Source organism: Triticum aestivum, chromosome 5A (assembly GCF_018294505.1).
Source record: "Triticum aestivum cultivar Chinese Spring chromosome 5A, IWGSC CS RefSeq v2.1, whole genome shotgun sequence".
NCBI classification, from domain to species: domain Eukaryota; kingdom Viridiplantae; phylum Streptophyta; class Magnoliopsida; order Poales; family Poaceae; genus Triticum; species Triticum aestivum.
Genome location: NC_057806.1, coordinates 120604064 through 120629226, shown reverse-complemented (window position 1 = coordinate 120629226; position 25163 = coordinate 120604064). Strand labels below are relative to the sequence as shown.

The following is a 25163-nucleotide window of genomic DNA, read 5'->3' as shown; positions in this document are numbered from 1 at the left end:
CTTCTCGTGAACTGGAAAACTTGGCTTTCATCCGTGTTGCCCGGAGCAGCTTGCCCTGCCCCATCAACCATGGCAGTTCGTACCGCACTGTACTGCCGTTCCTTGATCTGTCCATGGCCGCCCGATCAAGACGACCTCCACAGACAATGGGGCTGCCGGCGGCGGCTTCGGAGCGACCAAAGATAATGATGAGTTTGTTCCTTCACGTGCTCAGTTTTAAAAAAAGAGGTCTGAGGTTCTTTTTTTAAAACAGAGAAAATACCATAGTATTGGAAATTAATATCATAGTTTTTAGGTCTTGTCAAATAGCTCAAAGTAATTAAAACCATGGTAATCCTAAAAACTATAGTATTTTTAGAATACTTAGAAAATACAGAGCTATCAAACAGGGCCTTGCATAAGTATAGTTGTTTGACGCTTTGGTTACTACAAAAGTTTAGATCAGCACATCACTACAAAAACAGATCGGTAATGTACTAAAAAATCGTAGATCAAAACACAAAAATGTTTCTTTAGTAAGAAGTGATAGCCATTCATCCATTCAATGTACTGAACAATCTCAGAATAATGCAATATCTGGAGGTCATCACCCAACCACTACATGCCACATTATTTCTATTAACTGTATGTTTTCTCATCTCTGAATTGATTTAGACATGCTATGAATTTGGCCGTTCATCACCTTATGTACAACTACGTGCCATAAGCAACTAGTACTAGTACTATCTACACTATTTTAATCAGTTGTGTGCTTACTCACCTTCCCCAACAGCTACAACTAATTGTGTACGTGCACTGGAGTTGTACGATGATTACTCAATCTAAATATAACAAATAAAAATACAAGTTATGCACAAACGAAGGACACGATGAGCTTAAATGGTAGGCATACACAACCAGGTAAGGAATTGTCAAGTACTGGACTGTAAGAAAACAGAAAGTGGAGAAGTTAGTAAAAAGTTTAAGCTTCAGACTTTACCAACATAGCAAGGTCGATAAGATTATCTTGATATTGCAAACCCAGTCCTGCTACCTACGGTGAGCAGTCGATTAATGTGCCTGCGTTATAGGGGAATAAAACATAAGAGACAGAGTATACTGACAAGTGTTCACATGGAGAAAAAATATTACAGAATAACATAATCATTTTCTGTTCCACCGAGCAGTATTAGCATCTGAATGAACCTTTTAGTATATAGATTTTTCAGCGGCTAGTAACTATGGTATGGCCCATGATACAAGCCCTCGGCTATTCCTAGTATAGTTGCATTGTTAATACTCTGAACGTAGAGTCTAGTCACATATTAGATGTTCTTGAGCATGTTGGAGATTGCATAATATTGCAGCTTAAAGGGGAAACTTGAGTTGAAATTATTCATTGTACAAATTTAGAGACAGTTCGGAACATAGAAGTATGAACCATACCTTTGATAAGAGCAAAGGACATTGATCTTACTCCTGATCTAGATGAACTGCAACTAGGAAAAGGAGATCTCAAATAGGTGGTTAGAAGAGTCAAATTCCAGATCACAAATCTTACATCAGGAAATTATGGAATAAAAAGGAACCAGCGAAATATTACCCTTGAGTAGTTGAAGGGGAGCAGATCTAATGGTGCTGTAGCCGGGTTCCTTACAGAGTTTCCAACCCATCCCCTAGCCTATCTGCATCATCGGGTTGCCTCTCCCAAACCCGGGGTCTCCCGCCGCCGCCGTCTTGTTGGTCGCTGGACAAAACCAATCTTCTAAATCACCATCTACATCTCAAGTAGTGGGCGATGGAGGGGTGGTGAGGCAGCGTCCAGATCTTGGTGAGGCACACGGTGAGAAACGAAGACGGGGAACGCCAGAGATGGATGGGGCGATGGTTGACAAGCCATCCACGAAGTGGCGGTGGAGGTAGCATGGAGGTCGGACCAGGCAGCAAACAGGGCACGTCGGCATCGGGGCGCGGCTGGCGGCGAGTGATTTGGAGGCGCCGCCGGTGAGATGAGATTTGAGTCAGGTGCGAGTTGGTACATGTGTATCTGTTGGGGATTTTTTTGGGCTAGGATTTTATTTGGAGGCACAGAGCGTGGCGTGAGACCTACCGCCAAATTGGATCACCACTTGGAGCTGAATTTTGTTTCTTTTCTTTTTTTGCTCTGTGGTTCTAAATTCTTGGTGTGGCATCATTTTAAAAGGTGGGTGATAAGGATTAAAAAAATCCCATCAACTCTCATATTTCCATTTTAACTTTTGAGAGCTAAATGTAACAACATTAGCTCACGAGTGCGCCACTGATGTGTTTTTGCATACACACTAACTATTTATTATATTATAGATATGAAAATAATGTTCTCTTGGCTCTCTTGTTTTCATTTTTATTTTTCAGATAAACACATGAGCTCACGGACGCTCGATTCAAGTTTTTTGCCCAACCACTACCTATTTATATTAGAAAGAACAAAATAAATTTTACCTTTATAAAAAAGAACTAATGTAAGTATTTCCATGCCCACTACCTATTTATATTATATCGAGAAAAATAATTCCAACCCTTAGCAGCCTTTGAGAAAACTATGGCAGGTCCTAGTGCCAACACTGACGCATGGGTCCAATCGCTCAATTACCCAAGAACTAGCTTTGCCGAGTCTGAATACTATACCTAACATGAAAAAAACGATCTTCTCACATTCATAGTACTCGATTATTCTAGTGGGCTCATCATGAAAATTACCAAAACGTCACAAAAATTGGGAGCCAGGTGTGCTGAAAGGTCGAGGAAATTTGGTGACGTTTATCGTCACCGATTTGCGATAATTGGTGACATCACCTATGACAACATCACGCATTAGGAATTTATGTGACGTTCTCCACCATCGTCATGAGGATTTTCGTCACAGTATGCCAATTTTGTTGTAGTGTTTTTCTATGTATTCACACATGTATTATGTTTCCGGTTAATACAGTTCTAGCATGAATAATAAACATTTATCATGATATAAGGAAATAAATAATAACTTTATTATTGCCTCTAGGGCATATTTCCTTCACCCACTTAGTTTCTTGTTGAGCTTTCATATACTTATAGCTCTAGTGCATCCATTGCATGGCAATCCCTACTCACTCACATTGATATCTATTAATGGGCATCTCCATAGCCCGTTGATACGCCTAGTTGATGTGAGACTATCTTCTCCTTTTGTCTTCTCCACAATCACCATTCTATTCCACCTATAGTGTTATATCCATGGCTCACGCTCATGTATTGCGTGAAGATTGAAAAAGTTTGAAAACATCAAAAGTATGAAACAATTGCTTGGCTCGTCATCGGGGTTGTGCATGATTTAAATATTTTGGGTGGTGAAGATGGAGCATAGCCAGACTATATGATTTTGTAGGGATAGCTTTCTTTGGCCATGTTATTTTGAGAAGACATAATTACTTTGTTAGTATGCTTGAAGTATTATTATTTTTATGTCAATATTAAACTTTTGTCTTGAATCTTATGGATCTGAAATATTCTTGCCACAATAAAGAAGAATTACTTAGAGAAATATGTTAGGTAGCATTCCACATCAAAAATTCTGTTTTTATCATTTACCTACTCGAGGACGAGCAGGAATTAAGCTTGGGGATGCTGATACGTCTCCAACGTATCTACAATTTTTGATTGTTTCATGTTATTATATTATCAACCTTGGATGCTTTATATGCATTTATATGCTATTTTATATGATTTTTGGGACTAACCTATTAACCCAGAGCCCAGTGCCAGTTTTTGTTTTTTCCTTGTTTTAGAATATCGCAAAAAAGGAAAATCAAACGGAGTCCAATTGACCTGAAACTTCACGGAACTTATTTTTGGATCAGAAGAAGCCTAGAAGACTTGGAGTCTATGTAAGGGAAGCTTCGAGGAGGCCACGAGATAGGGGGGAAAGCCCACCCCCCTGGGCGCGCCCTCCACCCTCGTGGGCCCCTCGTGGCTCCCCTGACGTACTCTTCCGCCTATATATCTCCATATACCCTAAAAACATCGGGGAGCACAATAGATCGGGAGTTCCGCCGCCAGAAGCCTCCCTAGCCACCGAAAGCCAATCTAGACCCGTTCCAGCACCCTGCCGGAGGGGGCAATCCCTCTCCGGTGGCCATCTTCATCATCTCGGTGCTCTCCATGACGAGGAGGGAGTAGTTCTCCCTCGGGGCTGAGGGTATGTACTAGTAGCTATGTGTTTGATCTCTCTCTCTCTCTCTCTCTCGTGTTCTTGAGGTGGTACGATCTTGATGTATCGCGAGCTTTGCTATTATATTTGGATCCTATGATGTTTCTTCCCCCCTGTACTCTCTTGTAATGAATTGAGTTTCCCCTTTGAAGTTATCTTATCAGATTGAGTCTTTAAAGATTTGAGAACACTTGATGTATGTCTTGCCGTGCGTATCTGTGGTGACAATGGGATACCACGTGATTCACTTGATGTATGTTTTGGTGATCAACTTGCGGGTTCCGCCCTTGAACCTATGCATAGGGGTTGGCACATGTCTTCGTCATGATTCTCCGGTAGAAACTTTGGGCACTCTTTGAGGTTCTATGTGTTGGTTGAATAGATGAATCTGAGATTGTGTGACGCATATCGTATAATCATACCCACGGATACTTGAGGTGACATTGGAGTATCTAGGTGACATTAGGGTTTTGGTTGATTTGTGTCTTAAGGTGTTATTCTAGTACGAACTCTAGGGCTGTTTGTGACACCTATAGGAATAGCCCAACGGATTGATTGGAAAGAATAACTTTGAGGTGGTTTCGTACCCTACCATAATCTCTTCGTTCGTTCTCCGCTATTAGTGACTTTGGAGTGACTCTTTGTTGCATGTTGAGGGATAGTTATGTGATCCAATTATATTAGTATTGTTGAGGGAACTTGCACTAGTGAAAGTATGAACCCTAGGCCTTATTTCCTAGCATTGCAATACCATTTACGCTCACTTTTAACATTAGTTACCTTGCTGTTTTTATATTTTCAGCTTACAAATACCCATATCTACTATCCATATACCACTTGTATCACCATCTCTTCGCCGAACTAGTGCGCCTATACAATTTACCATTGTATTGGGTGTGTTGGGGACACAAGAGACTCTTTTTTATTTGGTTGCAGGGTTTCTTGAGAGAGACCATCTTCATCCTACGCCTCCTACGGATTGATAAACCTTAGGTCATCCACTTGAAGGAAATTTGCTATTGTCCTACAAACCTCTGCACTTGGAGGCCCAACAAAGTCTACAAGAAGAAGGTTGTGTAGTAGACATCAAGCTCTTTTGTGGCGCCATTGCCGGGTAGGTGAGTGCTTGAAGGTATATCTTTAGATCTTGCAATCGAGTCTTTTAGTTTCTTGTTTTATCACTAGTTTAGTTTATAAAAGAAAACTATAAAAAAATGGAATTGAGTTTATCTCATATGCTTCACCTTTTTAATATCTTTCATGAATATGATGGAAAGGATAATTGTGCTCAAGTGCTAGAAGAAGAAATCTATAAAATGTTTGGCACTAAATATTTGAATGATGAGCATGATTGCAATGTTGTTAGTATGAATTCTTTGATTATCCATGATACTAATGATGATTGCACTAGTTATGATGAAAATGTCTCCTATAAACATGTCAATTTTTGTGGAGTGCATTGGGTTTGTAAGTACACACCAAATAGGGAAGATAGATATTGCAAGAGGCATAAGTACTTAGAAACTAAATTGTTGCAAGAAAGGCTAGATGTTTGTGCTGAAGATTTAAATTTTCTTGGCCATACTTGTGAGCTTTGTAATGAACGTGGTCATTTAACTATCCGATGCAAATTGTTTCATGATCTAACCGTCTCCAAAAATTGTGATGACTTGATTCCCCTTGCACATTATAATGAACTTAGTTTGCTTATGGGCTACAAAGAAATGAAATGTATAACTAAGGATATTCCAAAATTTGCCCTTGATAGAGTTCTTCATTTTGATCTTGAGGAAATTTATATGTATTGTGCAGTGAATTGCATTGAAAATCCTTATATTGCCAATTACATAAAGAAAAGAAAACAAATAGAAGATGAAGAGAATACTAATGAAAGGGAAGAGACTTCCCAATATCCTCATATTATTTCTTATGATGAATCAGGTAATGAGGAGGAGCCTCCTATTCAACCAATCTCATTAATAAGGAGCTCCAAAAAGAGAATTGAACCCACACATGATGCGGTGAAGAAGAAGAGGAGAAAATGGACGAGAGGTAAAAAGATATCTCCCCCAAATAATGCTGCTCCTATTACTATTGTGCCTCATGAAAATATAATTGTGGAAGATAATGACACTTCTTATGATCTTGAAAATCTTTTTGGCACTTGCTTGGAAGAATATGGTAATTGCTATACTATTGGTGCTATCTATACTATTAATGATGAGAGTGATTATGCTTATGATATGAAAAGGCCCAAGCTTGGGGATGCTATGTTTGATGAAGATGATGTTTTTGAGAATATATTTGCTGCAATTGATGTTTGTCCCAAACTTGGGGATGCTACGCTTAATGAAGATGATATTTTTAGTCTCCCAAGTTTTGATATGCAAATTTATAATGATGATAACATGCCTCCTACCTATGATGATTATTGTGATGATACTTATGCTATAAAAAGCAGTGACCGTTGGATTGTTAACATCCAACGGGCGTCCTTCTTCTTCAACCTCTGATTTTTTTGCTCCAGCTATCCAAACCACCACGTGCTCCTGCCTCTCATGGCCGGCTGTGCTGCCGTGCAGGCCTCACCGCCCCCTACTACTCCCACCGCTGGCCAGGCCATCCCTCTACTCACCCACACCCCTGTTATTCTATGGTGACGACAGCCTCACACCGCAGCCGAACCAGTCAACCCTCGTACTACCCTCCGCATGTTCCCACGCTCCGCGTCGTTCCCTACTTCACCATCGTACACCGCCTGGTGATATCCGCACGGCATGGTCAACGAATGATAGCCATCGGAAGAGGACTGTACGCGGTGAGGCTGACAGATGGACCCACCAGCTACATCTTCGCACGCAAGGAAGTGCCTCCTTATTACGCGCAAAAAAAGAATCCTCCCCCTGTCAGCTCGGACCCACCATCAATATCTTCTCACGCAAGGAAGTGCCTCCTCATCCTCCCTGACAGTCGGGACACACCCGGTCGAAGCGTATGTAGCGTTATCATTCTAGCCGCAAACGTGTACGTACATACTGGTCCATGGGTCTTTCTGCCATGATCAATCGTGGCCCAGTAAGGAGTGGTAGCTATTCAGGTAGTCCCGTCTATATCGTGTACACGCACGTACAACCACATTGCAAAAAGGTAAATATGGCCATGTACGTACATACAGGCGGGGTCTCGAACGCGTACAACGATGATGTCATGTTCATCGGCAGCCAACCGACTGGGTCGGAACGGAGAAACAATGTCGTGTTCATCGGGAGGCAACAGACTGGGTCGGACACGTCGTGTTCATCGGTAGCCAACCGGCTTGGACGAAATAGCCGAAACGGGGTCTGGCGTACCGCAAAACGGAGGAAACGGACTTGTGTTCGAGTGCCTACGGTCGAAACGGAATGCTGTTGATCGGGAGGGGTGTGGTGTACCGCAAAACGGGGAAAACTGACTTGTGTTGGAGCGCCTACGATCGAAACGGGGTCTTGTTCATCGGGAGGGGTGTGGCGCACCGCAAAATGGGACTCCTCGGGCTATTGTTCATCCATCATCTACTGCCTCGCTCCAGCCTCCACGGGCTACTGTTCATCCACATTCGACTTCCTCCAGCCTCCACCTGCTACTGTTAATCCATCGTCGACTTCCTCCAGCCTCCACCAGCTACTGTTCACGACAAGGTCCTGTTCATCCATCCTCCACTAGCTACTGTTCAACCAGCCCTCCGCACGAGGTCTTGTTCAACTAGCCCTCCACGGGGTCCTTTTCATCCACCCTAATCGGCTTGGATGTGTGGCGGTCTCCTCTCGATCGCGGTCATGTTCATCCAACGGCAACGACCTCTACTACCACGGGGTCCTGTTCATCCAACCTTCACCGGGAACTGTTCATCCAACCCCCAGCAACGCTCACTGTTCATCAATAGGCAGCAGGTTCGATCGGCTTCAGTTAGCACCAGTAGCGAAGGAATGGCTCGACCGGGTTCAGTTAACAGCTAGGGATCGATCGATCGCTCGGGTTCAGTAATGCGTAGCCGGTGCAATCGCTCGGGTTCAGTAAGCGAACACCTCGCTCGGGTTCAATTAGAGCCCAATGCCTCGCACCCACGCACGTACGTGTATGAGATAAACGCGCAATCCCTCTGTGCGTCGCTCGGCCTCGACCACCCAGCGTAACCGGGAACTCCTTGAAATTCTCCTCGCCCTCACTTCTACCACGTTTTTTTCCATCATGGACGGCCAAAGAATGTCATGCAGGTGCGTCTCTGGCCCGCCCAGGACGAAAAACCCATTTTTCTATCATGATTTTTTGTCATAGAAATAGGAGCCCATCACATCTATGATGATACCGGGTTTTGTCATAATTATCATCATAGAAGTGTCATAAGCATGACAATTTTTTTCGTTCGACCCAAAATGTCACGGATGTCTTTTTTTTTGTAGTGACTCTTGTGGTCATTATTAGAAGCGTTGCTGTGGCAACAGCAAAGCTTGACGCACCCGCTTGATACATCTTATGTATAATTTTTTTTATTGTTCCATACTATTATATTATCAATCTTGGATGCTTTATATGCTATTTTATATCATTTTTTGGACTAACCTATTAACCTACACTACAAAAAAACATTTCTATGATGATACGTGTTTGTCACAATAGGTCGCGTTTTTTGTCATGCATGTACACATCCGTGACGATTTTATGACAGAATCAAGATAGTTATACCTATGCTGTCGTAGAAGTGTTCCATGAAAATACTCAAATTATCATCATGAAAGTGTTCACTTCCATGACAATAAATGACGCGTCATGGAAGTGCTTTCGTCAAGGGTAACCAACACGTGGCATCCACCGTAACGGGTCGCGGTTAAGCTATCGGGTTCCGGTTTGGATCCGATTGAAGGAAATATGCCCTAGAGGCAATAATAAAGTTATTATTTATTTCCTTATATCATGATAAATGTTTATTATTCATGCTAGAATTGTATTAACCGGAAACATAATACATGTGTGAATACATAGACAAACAGAGTGTCACTAGTATGCCTCTACTTGACTAGCTCGTTAATCAAAGATGGTTATGTTTCCTAACCATGGACAAAGAGTTGTTATTTGATTAACGGGATCACATCATTAGGTGAATGATCTGATTGACATGACCCATTCCATTAGCTTAGCACCCGATCGTTTAGTATGTTGCTATTGCTTTCTTCATGACTTATACATGTTCCTATGACTATGAGATTATGCAACTCCCGTTTGCCGGAGGAACACTTTGTGTGCTACCAAACGTCACAACGTAAATGGGTGATTATAAAGGTGCTCTACAGGTGTCTCCAAAGGTACATGTTGGGTTGGCGTATTTCGAGATTAGGATTTGTCACTCCGAATGTCGGAGAGGTATCTCTAGGCCCTCTCGGTAATGCACATCACATAAGCCTTGCAAGCATTGCAACTAATGAGTTAGTTGCGAGATGATGTATTATGAAACGAGTAAAGAGACTTGCCGGTAACAAGATTGAACTAGGTATTGAGATACCGACGGTCGAATCTCGGGCAAGTAACATACCGATGACAAAGGGAACAACGTATGTTGTTATGCGGTCTGACCGATAAAGATCTTCGTAGAATATGTGGGAGCCAATATGAGCATCCAGGTTCCGCTATTGGTTATTGACCGGAGACGTGTCTCGGTCATGTCTACATTGTTCTCGAACCCGTAGGGTCCGCACGCTTAAGGTTTTGATGACAGTTATATTATGAGTTTATGCATTTTGATGTACCGAAGTTTGTTCGGAGTCCCGGATGTGATCACGGACATGACGAGGAGTCTCGAAATGGTCGAGACATAAAGATTGGTATATTGGAAGCCTATATTTGGATATCGGAAGTGTTCCGGGTGAAATCGGGATTTTACCGGAGTACCGGGAGGTTACCGGAACCCCCCCCCCCCGGGAGGTATATGGGCCTTAGTGGGCCTTAGTGGAAGAGAGGAGAGGTGGCCAGGGCTGGGTCGCGCGCTCCTCCCCCCCTAGTCCGAATAGGACAAGGAGAGGGGGGCGGCGCCCCCCCCCTTCCTTCTCTCTCTCCTCTTTCCCACTTCACGAATCCTATTCCAACAAGGAAAGGGGGGAATCCTACTCCCGGTGGGAGTAGGACTCCTCCTGGCGCGCCCTCTCCTAGACGGCCGCACCCCCCCCCCCTTTGATCCTTTATATACGGAGGCAGGGACACCCCATAGACACAAGTTGATCCACATGATCATATTCTTAGCCGTGTGCGGTGCCCCCTTCCACCATAGTCCTCGATAATATTGTAGCGGTGCTTAGGCGAAGCCTTGCGATGGTAGTACATCAAGATCGTCACCACGCCATCATGCTGACGGAACTCTTCCCTGACACTTTGCTGGATCGGAGTCCGGGGATCGTCATTGAGCTGAACGTGTGCTAAAACTCGAAAGTGCCGTAGTTTCGGTGCTTGATCGGTCGGGCCGTGAAGACGTACGACTACATCAACCGCGTTGTGCTAACGCTTCCGCTGTCGGTCTACAAGGGTACGTAGATCACACTCTCCCCTCTCGTTGCTATGCATCACCATGATCTTGCGTTTGCGTAGGAATTTTTTTGAAATTACTACGTTCCCCAACAGTGCTATCAGAGCCTAGGTTTTATATGTTGATGTTATATGCACGAGTAGAACACAAGTGAGTTGTGGGCGATATAAGTCATACTGCTTACCAGCATGTCATACTTTGGTTCGGCGGTATTGTTGGATGAAGCGGCCCGGACCAACATTACGCGTACGCTTACGCTAGACCGGTTCTCCCGACGTGCTTTGCACATAGGTGGCTTGCGGGTGACAGTTTCTCCAACTTTAGTTGAACCGAGTGTGGCTACGCCCGGTCCTTGCGAAGGTTAAAACAGCACCAACTTGACAAACTATCATTGTGGTTTTGATGCGTAGGTAAGATTGGTTCTTGCTTAAGCCCGTAGCAGCCACGTAAAACTTGCAACAACAAAGTAGAGGACGTCTAACTTGTTTTTGCAGGGCATGTTGTGATGTGATATGGTCAAGACATGATGCTAAATTTTATTGTATGAGATGATCATGTTTTATAACCGAGTTATCAGCAACTGGCAGGAGCCATATGGTTGTCGCTTTATTATATGCAATGCAATCGCGCTGTAATGCTTTGCTTTATCACTAAGTGGTAGCGATAGTCGTGGAAGCATAAGATTGGCGAGACGACAACGATGCTACGATGGAGATCAAGGTGTCGCGCCGGTGACGATGGTGATCATGACGGTGCTTCGAAGATGGAGATCACAAGCACAAGATGATGGTGGCCATATCATATCACTTATATTGATTGCATGTGATGTTTATCTTTTATGCATCTTATCTTGCTTTGATTGACGGTAGCATTATAAGATGATCTCTCACTAATTATCAAGAAGTGTTCTCCCTGAGTATGCACCGTTGCGAAAGTTCTTCGTGCTGAGACACCACGTGATGATCGGGTGTGATAAGCTCTACGTTCAAATACAACGGGTGCAAAACAGTTGCACACGCAGAATACTCAGGTTATACTTGACGAGCCAAGCATATACAGATATGGCCTCGGAACACGGAGACCGAAAGGTCGAGCGTGAATCATATAGCAGATATGATCAACATAGTGATGTTCACCAATGAAACTACTCCATCTCACGTGATGATCGGACATGGTTTAGTTGATTTGGATCACATAATCACTTAGAGGATTAGAGGGATGTCTATCTAAGTGGGAGTTCTTAAGTAATATGATTAATTGAACTTAAATTTATCATGAACTTAGTCCTCGTAGTATTTTGCAAATTATGTTGTAGATCAATAGCTCGCGTTGTTGCTTCCCTGTGTTTATTTTGATATGTTCCTAAAGAAAATTGTGTTGAAATATGTTAGTAGCAATGATGCGGATTGGATCCGTGATCTCAGGTTTATCCTCATTGCTGCACAGAAGAATTATGTCCTTGATGCACCGCTAGGTGACAGACCTATTGCAGGAGCAGATGCAGACGTTATGAACGTTTGGCTAGCTCAATATGATGACTACTTGATAGTTTAGTGCACCATGCTTAATGGCTTAGAATCGGGACTTCAAAGACGTTTTGAACGTCATGGAGCATATGAGATGTTCCAGGAGTTGAAGTTAATATTTCAAGCAAATACCCGAGTTGAGAGATATGAAGTCTCCAACAAGTTATATAGCTAAAGGATGGAGGAGAATCGCTCAACTAGTGAGCATGTGCTCAGATTGTCTGAGTACTACAATCGCTTGAATCAAGTGGGAGTTAATCTTCCAGATAAGATAGTGATTGACAGAATTCTCTAGTCACCATCACCAAGTTAGTAGAACTTCGTGATGAACTATGATATGCAAGGGATAACGGAAAGGATTCCCAAGCTCTTCGTAATGCGGAAATTGACGAAGGTAGAAATCAAGAAAAACATCAAGTGTTGATGGTAGACAAGACCACTAGTTTCAAGAAAAGGGCAGAGGGAAGAAGGGGAACTTCAAGAAGAACAGCAAGCAAGTTGCTTCTCAAGTGAAGAAGCCCAAGTCTGGTCCTAAGCCTGAGACTAAGTGTTTCTACTGCAAAGGGACTGGTCACTGGAAGCGGAACTATCCCAAGTGATTGGCAGATAAGAAGGATGGCAAAGTGAACATAAGTATATTTGATATACATGTTATTGATGTGTACTTTACTAGTGTTTATAGCAACCCCTCAGTATTTGATACTAGTTCAGTTGCTAAGATTAGTAACTCGAAACGGGAGTTGCAGAATAAACAGAGACTAGTTAAGGGTGAAGTGACGATGTGTGTTGGAAGTGGTTCCAAGATTGATATGATCATCATCGCACACTCCCTATACTTTCGAGATTAGTGTTGAACCTGAATAAGTGTTATTTGGTGTTTGCGTTGAGCATGAATATGATTTGATCATGTTTATTGTAATACGGTTATTCATTTAAGTAAGAGAATAAATTGTTGTTCTGTTTACATGAATAAAACCTTATATGGTTACACACCCAATGAAAATAGTTCGTTGGATCTCGATCGTAGTGATACACATAATCATAATATTGAAACCAAAAGATGCAAAGTTAATAATGATAGTGCAACTTATTTGTGGCACTACCGTTTAGGTCATATTGGTGTAAAGCGCATGAAGAAACTCCATGCTAATGGGTTTTTGGAATCACTTGATTATGAATCAGTTGATGCTTGCGAACCATGCCTCATGGGCAAGATGACTAAAACGCCATTCTTCGGAACTATGGAGCGAGCAACTGACTTATTGGAAATAATACATACTGATGTATGATATCCGATGAGTGTTAAGGCTCGTGGCGGGTATCATTATTTTCTGACCTTCACAGATGATTTGAGCAGATATGGGTATATCTACTTAATGAAACACAAGTCTGAAATATTTGAAAAGTTCAAAGAATTTCAGAGTGAAGTGGAGAATCATCGTAACAAGAAAATAAAATTTTCTACGATATGATCACAGAGGTAAAATATTTGAGTTACGAGTCTAGCCTTCAGTTAAAACAATGTGAAATAGTTTCACTACTCACGCCACCTGGAACACCACAGCATAATGGTGTGTCCGAACATCATAACCGTACTTTATTAGATATGGTGCGATCTATGATGTCTCTTACCGATCTACCACTATCATTTTGGGGTTATGCATTAAAGACAGCTGCATTCACGTTTAAAAGGGCACCATCTAAGTCCGTTGAGACGACACAATCTGAACTGTGGTTTGGCAAGAAACCAAAGTTGTCGTTTCTTAAAGTTTGGGATTGTGATGCTTATATGAAAAAGTTTCATCCTGATAAGCTCAAACCCAAATCGGAGAAATATGTCTTCATAGGATACCCAAATGAGACTACTAGGTACACCTTCTATCACAGATCCGAAGGCAAGACATTCGTTGCTAAGAATGGATCCTTTCTAGAGAAGGAGTTTCTCTTGAAAGAAGTGAGTGGGAGGAAAGTAGAACTTGATAAGGTAATTGTACCTTCTCCCTTATTGAAAAGTAGTTCATCACAAGAAATCTGTTCCTGTGACTACTACACCAATTAGTGAGGAGGACTAATGATGATGATCATGTAACTTCAGATCAAGTTAATACCGAATCTCGTAGGTAAACCAGAGTGAGATCTGCACCAAAGTGGTACGGTAATCCTGTTCTGGAAGTCATGTTACTAGACCATGACGAACTTGCAAACTATGAGGAAGCGATGATGAGCCTGGATTCCGCGAAATGGCTTGAGGCCATGAAATCTGAGATGAGATCCATGTATGAGAACAAAGTATGGACTTTGATTGACTTGCCCAATGATCGGCGAGCCATTGAGATTAAATGGATCTTCAAGAGGAAGACGGACGCTGATAGTAGTGTTACTATCTACAAAGCTAGAATTGTCGCAAAAAGGTTTTCGACAAGTTCAAGGTGATTGACTATGATGAGAGTTTCTCACTCATATATATGCTTAAGTCTGTCCGAATCATGTTAGCAATTGCCGCATTTTATGAAATCCAGCAAATGGATGTCAAAACTGCATTCCTGAATGGATTTTTGGAAGAAGAGTTGTATATGATGCAGCCGGAAGGTTTTGTCGATCCAAAAGGAGCTAACAAAGTGTGCAAGCTCCAGCAATCCATTTATGGACTGGTGCAAGCCTCTCGGAGTTGGAATAAACGCTTTGATAGTATGATAAAAGCATATAGTTTTATACAGACTTGCGGTGAAGCCTGTATTTACAAGAAAGTGAGTGGAAGCACTACAGCATTTCTGATAATTATATGTGAATGACATATTGTTGATCGGAAATAATGTAGAATTATTCTTCAAAGCATAAAAGAGTGTTTTTAAAGAAGTTTTTCAAAGAAAGACCTCAATGAAGCTGCTTACATATTAAGCATCAAAATCTATAGAGATAGATCAAGACGCTTGATAAGTTTTTTCAATGAGTACATACCTTGACAATATTTTGAAGTAGTTAAAAAATGGAACAGTCAAAGAAAGAGTTCTTGGCTGTGTTACAAGGTATGAAATTGAGTAAGACTCAAAGCCCGACCACGGCAGAAGATAGAAAGAGAATGAAAGTCATTCCCTATGCCTCAGCCATAGGTTCTATAAAGTATGCCATGATGTGTACCAGATCTATTGTATACCCTACACTGTGTTAAGCAAGGGAGTACAATAGTGATCTAAGAGTAGATCACTGGACATTGGTCAAAATTATCCTTAGTGGAATAAGGAAATATTTCTCGATTATGGAGGTGACAAAAGGTTCGTCGTAAAAAGTTACGTCGATGCAAGTTTTGACACAGATCTGGATGACTCTAAGTCTCGATCTAGATACATATTGAAAGTGGGAGCAATTAGCTAGAGTAGCTCCATGCAGAGCATTGTAGACATAGAATTCGCAAAATACTTACGGATCTGTATGTGACAGACCCGTTGACTAAAATTATCTCACAAGCAAAACATGATCACACCTTAGTACTCTTTGGGTGTTAATCACATAAATGATGTGAACTAGATTATTGACTCTAGTAAACCCTTTGGGTATAGGTCACATGACGATGTGAACTATGGGTGTTAATCACATGGTGATGTGAACTCTTAGTGTTGAATCACATGGCGATGTGAACTAGATTATTGACTCTAGTGCAAGTGGGAGACTGAAGGAAATATGCCCTAGAGGCAATAATAAAGTTATTATTTATTTCCTTATATCATGATAAATTTTTATTATTCATGCTAGAATTGTATTAACCGGAAACATAATACATGTGTGAATACATAGACAAACAGAGTGTCACTAGTATGCCTCTACTTGACTAGCTCGTTAATCAAAGATGGTTATGTTTCCTAACCATGGACAAAGAGTTGTTATTTGATTAACGGGATCACATCATTAGGTGAATGATCTGATTGACATGACCCATTCCATTAGCTTAGCACCCGATCGTTTAGTATGTTGCTATTGCTTTCTTCATGACTTATACATGTTCCTATGACTATGAGATTATGCAACTCCCGTTTGCCGGAGGAACACTTTGTGTGCTACCAAATGTCACAACGTAAATGGGTGATTATAAAGGTGCTCTACAGGTGTCTCCAAAGGTACATGTTGGGTTGGCGTATTTCGAGATTAGGATTTGTCACTCCGAATGTCGGAGAGGTATCTCTGGGCCCTCTCGGTAATGCACATCACATAAGCCTTGCAAGCATTGCAACTAATGAGTTAGTTGCGAGATGATGTATTACGAAACGAGTAAAGAGACTTGCCGGTAACAAGATTGAACTAGGTATTGAGATACCGACGGTCGAATCTCGGGCAAGTAACATACCGATGGCAAAGGGAACAACGTATGTTGTTATGCGGTTTGACCGATAAAGATCTTTGTAGAATATGTGGGAGCCAATATGAGCATCCAGGTTCCGCTATTGGTTATTGACCGGAGACGTGTCTCGGTCATGTCTACATTGTTCTCGAACCCGTAGGGTCCGCACGCTTAAGGTTTTGATGACAGTTATATTATGAGTTTATGCATTTTGATGTACCAAAGTTTGTTCGGAGTCTCGGATGTGATCACGGACATGACGAGGAGTCTCGAAATGGTCGAGACATAAAGATTGATATATTGGAAGCCTATATTTGGATATCGGAAGTGTTCCGGGTGAAATCGGGATTTTACCGGAGTACCGGGAGGTTACCGGAACCCCCCGGGAGGTATATGGGCCTTAGTGGGCCTTAGTGGAAGAGAGGAGAGGTGGCCAGGGCTGGGCCGCGCGCCCCTCCCCCCCTAGTCCAAATAGGACAAGGAGAGGGGGGCGGCGCCCCCCCTTCCTTCTCTCTCTCCTCTTTCCCACTTCACGAATCCTATTCCAACAAGGAAAGGGGGGAATCCTACTCCCGGTGGGAGTAGGACTCCTCCTGGCGTGCCCTCTCCTGGCCGGCCGCACCCCCCCTTTGATCCTTTATATACGGAGGCAGGGACACCCCATAGACACAAGTTGATCCACGTGATCATATTCTTAGCCGTGTGCGGTGCCCCCTTCCACCATAGTCCTCGATAATATTGTAGCGGTGCTTAGGCGAAGCCCTGCGACGGTAGTACATCAAGATCGTCATCACGCCGTCGTGCTGACGGAACTCTTCCCCGACACTTTGCTGGATCGGAGTCCGGGGATCGTCATCGAGCTGAATGTGTGCTAAAACTCGGAGGTGTCGTAGTTTCGGTGCTTGATCGGTCAGGCCGTGAAGACGTACGACTACATCAACCGCGTTGTGCTAACGCTTCCGCTGTCGGTCTACAAGGGTACGTAGATCACACTCTCCCCTCTCGTTGCTATGCATCACCATGATCTTGCGTGTGCGTAGGAATTTTTTTGAAATTACTACGTTCCCCAACACCGATAACCCGTTTAAAGCCCAGACCAATGTGGATTTTCCACGTGTAAAATTGTCACTGGCCAGAGGAACCACGTGTCAGCTCGATGTCACAACATATGTCATTCATCGAATGGACGAGACGGGCGTCCCTATGATGCCGCTTGCTGCCAAGGCATCGATCCCGGCCCCCGCTCATCCGTTAATGGGGGGTGTGGCGGAGGCGAGCGGGGTATGGCAGGAGGTGTTACCCCGGCGTGGTCCGCATCACCCGACGTCGCCAGCCCCAATAATGGCTCCTCGTCACATCCCTACTTGGATGCACGATAGATGTTGCATATGCCTCACACTTGGGCACCGTGCGGCTAGCTGCAGAGATCTTCTTTGGTACTCCCATTTCTTGGAGAACGGTCATCTCGTGTGTGAATGCCGCAAACCATGGCGTCCTCTAAGCTCTTTGACATGCCTTGTCATGCCGCTAGTACTCGGTACTGTTCATCGTCCTGCTCCAGCTTCATGTGAAGGTCCGATAAAATTTTCACTCCCCTCCAAGGCGCTTTGCCATGGGTCTTTGGGGGTCTGTCGTCTCTACTACCGTTGGTCGGCAGCTTCATCCAATGTGATGTTGTAGTCCTCTCTGACTGATCAGACAATATTGTTGCAGGGATTGGCTGGCGTGGGTTGGGAGTTTTCTGGAGTAGGCGGAAGCTACTATGAGCAGTCTCTCCCTTGCGTCGGCTATGTCGCAGACTACTCTGGTGTCAGGCCCTCCTAGTGTGGCCGATGTTAGCTCCACAGAGGAAGAGGGGAAATAACTATATGGATGTTTCTCCCCTCGTGTTGGGGACAACCCATCGTCATCGCCGACAATGTCTCCTGTGTTGCCTGCCACTGAGGGAGAGTCCATCGTCGTGTTCAAGGCTTCGGTGCTACAGGTCATGCCTGAGTTACGGGAGCTTTGTCTGAACCCTCCCTGCCTCACCTTTGTCCGTGGAGCATTTGGAGGTGAACTCACCGGTGACCTCATGTGAGGGACATGTTTCGCTTATGTGATGTGCGCATCTGAAGGTGTCTGAGTCCATCGGGTCGGTGGTTCATGTGGTCGATGATGTTGTGTTGGTGGTTCCCGTGGTTGATGATGTCGTGTCGGTGGATCCTCTAGTTGTGTATGTCGATGCGGCCAGTATGTTGATGTTGGCTCATAGGAGCCTCTTGGTTGACTACATCTACACAAAGAAATTCAATGGGTTTTATGATTTCCCTGAGAAATGGGTGGCTGATCAGCCTGGATCTGGCAAGACAAGAAGAGTTGCAACATTCGAAAGGTGTCCATGATTTCATGACGGAGGGTACCCAGTTTTTGCAGTTGTTTGGTGTGCTCGTCAGGAGTTTCATTGTGTTGTGCAAGTGTCGTGCGTTGCGGTTGTTGTTTTGTTTGAAGGGCCGTTTGAGTGGTGTTGGTGTTTTGTAATTTGTGAGTAGTCCGTGCGAGTTATCTGTCACGGTTTTTGTTCGATTTTCTGTATATTAACTTTTTTCTTCTTAATTAATTGCCTCTGTTTCAATACATTCTAATAATTACAGACTAAGGTATAGCCTAGTGGTGGAAAGGGGTTGATGTCTTTTCACCCACCCAGGTTTAAGGCATGATACTTGCAATTTGGATTCGTTGCACCAATTATACTCTAAGGGCCTCTCTTACAGTCTTCCTGTCAAAAAAATACATTATAATAAATAAATAGCATTGTGTATGGCCCCGCTCATGCACAGGCAACCACAGCCATCTCGTAAGAGGGAGAAGAACTTTCTTGAGGCGGTTGGTTAACTTGTTTCTGAAATTTCTAGGGGATTGACAAATCTTTGACGAGCCGCCTTTCTAGGTATCCACACCACACGCTTTGGTTTCAAACCTTGTGGATCCTTCCATTCCGTGTGCACGCAGACGCACTGCCTCTCCTGGCCAGCCCGGACGGACCCTTCCAGCTCGCTGGAAACGGGAATTCTTCTCCGTTTCCTCCAGCTGGTACAGCTCTGGAAAGACCGAGCAAAGTTTTGGTTTCTTGGCCTTTAGCCAGCTGCAGCAGGTGTACAAAACCAGCAAAATTTAGCCAAAAAACAAATTGGCCAGGAAGCGCGCCGTTGGCTTTCTCTATCATCATGAAATCTCTGCCTCTCCATGCATTGTGTGCGGTGTCCCCACAGACAGGCGGCATCGCAAAAGCATGAGAAACAAACAAAGCAGTGCGGCATCGGAAAAGGACATTCTCCCCCGGCACGCTGTGTTTGACTTCACTCCAGCTCCAGCTCCACCCCAGCCAGTCCCCGAAGAGTGAAAGGCCGTCTTCGTCTCGACTTGCTTCCCCTCCGAGAGACCGACCTGCCCCCATCCAATCCATCCACTTTCCTGCAAAGGGTTAGGGGAGAGGCAGGGATTCGGCTCCGCTCCACGCCAAGAGTAGCAAGGATCTCTGATTCTGATTTGAGAGCGGCAAGCATCGAATCAGCCGACAGGAGGAGGTCTCGTTCACCGACCCAGCAGCAGCCATGAGTGCCATGAAGTTTTGCCGTGAATGGTAAGCCCAAGCTGCTTTCCTCGTTGTTGCCTTGTTTGGGCCATGGATTTGACCGGCAGATCCGTTCCATTCTCTCTTTTTTGGGGAGCCGCAGCAACAACATCTTGTATCCCAAGGAGGACAGGGACCAGAAGGTGCTCCTCTTCGCCTGCAGGAACTGCGACCACCAGGTCACCACCACTTCTTCTTCTTCTTCCCCACTCTGTTCATCCAAAGATTTCCCTATTTCTTCACCTCATACTACCTCGTCCCTACAAGTTACTTCATACTGTAAGCCTCGGCAACAAGAGGAAAACTGAAGAAAAGAGCATAGCCATTCCAGTAAAAGAGGAAAGACTGAATTAATGTGGCATGTAAAATTGTACAGTCTGTCGGTAGAGTAAGGGCTGCTGTGCTGTTATCAGTCTCAGGAAAAAACTGAGCTTGAGCACATTGAACTGAAAGAGAAGTGCATAGCATAGGCTGTCAACTTGTGACAAAAGTAGAGCTTGTTCCGTGCATTGCCAATTGCTGCCAGGTTCTTGTTTTGACCTTGAAATGCTATGAAACTGCAGGAGGTCGCAGACAACAACTGTGTCTACCGGAACGTGGTGCACCACAGCGCTGGAGAGTTCACCCAGGTGCTCCAGGACGTCGCAGGTGACCCAACCCTTCCCCGCACCAAGGAAGTCCGCTGCGCCGTCTGTGGCCATGGCGAAGCTGTCTTCTTCCAGGTAAAATAGGTTCAAGCCCAACGCAAACTGTTGACATTATTCAGAGGTTTATTCCTGAACAAAACCTCACCTTGATTTGGTTGTGTTCTATAGGCCACCGCGAGAGGGGAGGAGGGGATGACGCTCTTCTTCGTCTGCTGCAACCCGAGCTGCGGCCATCGATGGAGAGAATGATGTGTCCATCAGCCAAATGATGATGAATTCCTCTGATGCAACAGTCTGAGAGAGATGTTTTTTCTTTCTTCCCAAGAGATGTTTTTCCCAGTAGCATGAATTGGCTGTATGTTTCAGATGTATTGAGGCGGCATATCATTTTCATAACTCAATGAGGAAAAAACAACCGAGCCCACCGGGGTAAAAATATCCCTGTGGTCCATTGCATTAATCAAAGGATGCTATGAGGACATTTTTCTCTTCGTGGTTTGTTCCCTTCTGCACTTCTGCAGTAGCTTGAGCAGTAAATTTCAAGAAAACATGTTTCCTTTTTCAAATAAAAAAACGAAGAAAGGAACATGTTCTGAATATTTTCATTCATGCCAGCAAACGATGAGCTGAGGAACTTCAAGTATGTTTTATTTACATCGGCTGTTGTGTTTTAGTTCATCATGGCACTCTTATGTAAATAGTTTTCCAGTGATGACTGAATCAGCTATGTACTAGAACCAATGTTACAACAACTATGAACAGACAGGAAGTGTTGATTCAGCTATGTACTAGAACCAATGTTACAACTATGAACAGACAGGAAGTGCAGATATCCACCAGAAAGGTAATGATCATTTTAACATCTCCAGGAGGAAAACAATCGAGCACACAAGAGTGAATATCCCTGTGTTCCACTACGTTTATCAGAGAGCGGGATGTGGACATTTTAACGGGTGACATGTTTCCTTCAGCAGTTTATCTAGGAAATGTGTTCTCTGTAAAAGAATACCTATGTATAGAAAAAAAACTGTTTGGATGGATCGTAGGTCATACTGTATTCTCTTCGCCACGGATACATTTCTGAAACTTCACACGGGAGTAGATTGGGTACCCAAATTTGATATCTCAAGCTTCTAGATTTCTTAATATTCATATAAGGGGGTGGAGCACCCAGGAGCTCCTGTGTATTTCCCTCTACTCTAGTTCCTTTTCTAGTATCTCCAGATCTGGATGCTAAAAGTTTGGTGCAACAGAACAGACTCTGTTGTTCAAGAACTGAATATCCCACGGTACAATGTGCATGGTTACAACTGCAGTACTGAAAATACTGCTACAACAACCATATGGATGCTACACAGCAAAAAAGTTAATTTCATGGATACAGTTGCCATACCCCCAAAGTGAAAATCTGTGCTACAACAATAATCCAGTACTTAGCCTATTCAACAAGTACATATGTCCAAGATTCTTCACTACGTTGGCGAGCTGCAAACAATTGTCAGAATTCTTCTTTTCATGGTTACCGATGAATGCTGCTCTCCTTGAGGACCTCCAAGAGGTGCTTCTGGCAGTTCAATGCTGGTCTTGCTTGAAAGTTTCAGCAAAACTGACTGGAGGGCCATGCATCACAATAAGGTCAAGGGAATTTCATCCCATTGTTGAAATAATTTTACTTGCCCATGAAGGGAGAGGTGCTCGGAATGTGACAGGCAATCCAGTTACCGGATGCACAAACGATAAGCTTTCTGCATGCAACGCATGACCATCACAGTCCACACCGTTCCACTCGATCACTCCTCCGTACTTCACATCACCTCTGATAGGAAACCCAAGATATTGACAGTGCAGACGAATCTGGTGTGTTCGTCCACTTTGAGGATAGGCTCTAACAAAAATCATGTGGTTCTTCACATCAACATTTGAAGTTTGGTCAGCTGCTTTCTCTTGTACTGTAATCGACTCTATATCATCAATGTCAACATTAGATGGTTCTCTGTACTGTCCTTCACCATCTGTCCCTAGCACTTCGAATTTTGTGCTCATGTCCCTTACAGAGGAACCCCCTGGTAGTGTTCGGCCAACGTCAGACATAGCGTACACACGCCAAGCGCCGTGTTTTGATCGCCCATGACCAGAACATATCTTAATCTTTTCCCACGCTGGTGGGTAACCTATGCAAAGAGCTAGATATGTTATCTTCACTTTGTGCTCAGTAAAGGCCTTCACAAGCTTCGCTGCAACTTTGTTGCATTTGGTGATGACCATGAGACCACTGGTATCACGATCTAGCCTGTTCGCGAGGTGAAGGTTAGGTTTACTTGAAGGATCCCCTGCAGGTCATAGAAAGAATTTTCTTCAGTTACAAATAGGGGATAGCAAGTCAGTAATAATAGGAACTTTTTTTGAGTGAAAAACTGTAGGGGAGGCCCCAACAGTAACATTTTATCGAGACCAGAAGTATTTACAAGACGATATGTGCGTATGGTATATAAGGAGGAAGGCAGTAAAAATGGGGAGGGGCATAGCCCAGATCGTCAAACCAGCATTTAAGGGGGGATTCACACACTCCTTCACTCTGTACAAAAGAAGGAAATGTCTCTTTTGAATATGCAAGACCAAACACCTAAACTATGATTACATCTTCAAAGATCTTAGAGTTTATCTGCTTCCAAATGTTCCAGGCAGTTACAACAAAGACCTCCATGAAGAAAGGCTTGTTGAAGGATGAACTGGCTATAATGAGCATGATTTCCACCGCAAGTTCCAGAAATCTCTGTTGAAGCAACAGTTCGATAAGAGGCGATCCGTGGTCTCAAGCTGGCCAATACTGCAGAGAATCCAGTTTACTTTGTTGTTAATCTGGATATTTCTTCTTTGAAGCATCTCTTTAGTATCGAGTCTACCATTCAGAAGTAGCCAAGCAAATGCTTTCAGATTAGAAGAACACTTAGAATTCCAGATCAAGTTTGAGGAAACTGGGACCTGAATATGGTCAAAGGAAAGCTTATATATTTAGGAAGCATTATTCATTGAAAGCTCCATGTTGGCTCCTGTATTATTTGGATGGTGAATTCAATACTCAGGTCACGATCTTAAATTGTGATTTGTGAAGGCTATTTTAACAGCACTGTAATATTATAAATTCTAACAATATATCAGAATTAAAATATAGAATGATTGCTTGAAGTCAAAATATACACATCACAATAAGTAATGTCCATCTTACTCCTAACCTGGCTTAAGTTGCTATCAGAAGCTTGCTCAAAAGAAATATTGCTGTCAGGACTTGCTAACTTGTGGGGGAACAAATTTGATCATCTCACAATAATTCTTTGAAGATACCATGGTGTCACTACTATTTCGCAAGAATATTAGAAGGCGCAGTTACACATAAACTTTCCAAAACATGCGAAAATGTGGTCCATCTATCCAATGTAGAAAAATGGTAAATTTAATCCTACACATATTAGATTGTGCTGACTTTCTTACTTCACAATAGTTTATCGTCACATCCATAGTGCATTTCAGTCTCTGAAAGTAAAATGAGACATATCAATTCCTACTTCCAAACTAAGTCCATCTGGGAATATCATGAGAAAAGACACTAACCAACAAAGTCCACTTACAGATAAGTTAACTCATCGGTATCCCGTATCTCTACAAATGTGATGAACCAGATCATAATATCCGGAGATATGCTCTTAGGGTCGATAATTAAAGCAGACTTTCCGCTCTCACACTGTGAATTTCTAATCATGTTTGCTCCAATATCTGAACTAAATCACTTATGGCATTTTTGGTAGCTTGCATTAGGTCCAACCAGGCCCGCACGATGCAGTTTTGGCCCGTTTGGTTGCCTGCCTTGCACCTAATCTCGGCCCGCACGATGTTTGAAGCACCTCCGGGCCTGGCTGAGTAGGAACGCTCGAATCGGTCGTTTTCTCACGGCCATGCCCGAGCGACACAACTCGAGGCACGTGGGCGTCGGAGGCTGCACACGAGAAGCCACGTTCAAGACGTCGCATTGTTTCCTGATGCACCGCCATAACTACCTTCATCCTTCTCTCATCACTCACTCTCCACTCTAACACAGGCGGCGGCGAGCGCAAGATCTGGACGGCGAGCAGCGGAGTGAAGAACTGGATGACGAGCACTGGCGTTGATCACCGGCTTCACGCTCGGAAATGGCGGTAAGCCCTTTGTCCTTGATGTAATCGATTTATACCATGCCCGCATTCAATTTACGCATCGCGCACTAGGCATCCAATCTACCTATCGGGTTCGATTTGG

The 25163-nt window shown here is 43.5% G+C and overlaps 2 protein-coding genes across 2 annotated transcripts in view; one reads left to right on the top strand and one right to left on the bottom strand.

The window, feature by feature from the left end:
* The first annotated feature begins 19902 nt into the window (after positions 1 to 19902).
* On the top strand, positions 19903 to 21364 carry LOC123102578 (DNA-directed RNA polymerases II, IV and V subunit 9B). The gene is made up of 4 exons (XM_044523976.1): positions 19903 to 20235; positions 20330 to 20405; positions 20790 to 20948; positions 21042 to 21364. Exons 1-4 carry the CDS (start codon positions 20207 to 20209, stop codon positions 21120 to 21122), a joined length of 345 nt encoding a protein of 114 aa, XP_044379911.1. The 5' UTR covers positions 19903 to 20206; the 3' UTR covers positions 21123 to 21364.
* Positions 21365 to 22113: 749 nt separating this feature from the next.
* The window catches only part of LOC123102576 (RNA pseudouridine synthase 1), a 6782-nt gene continuing 3732 nt past the window's right edge, over positions 22114 to 25163 (bottom strand). Inside the window, exon 2 of the mRNA XM_044523973.1 lies at positions 22114 to 23203. Within this exon, the coding sequence (XP_044379908.1) occupies positions 22521 to 23203 (683 nt within the window). The 3' untranslated portion in view covers positions 22114 to 22520. The remainder of the gene's footprint in view (positions 23204 to 25163) is intronic.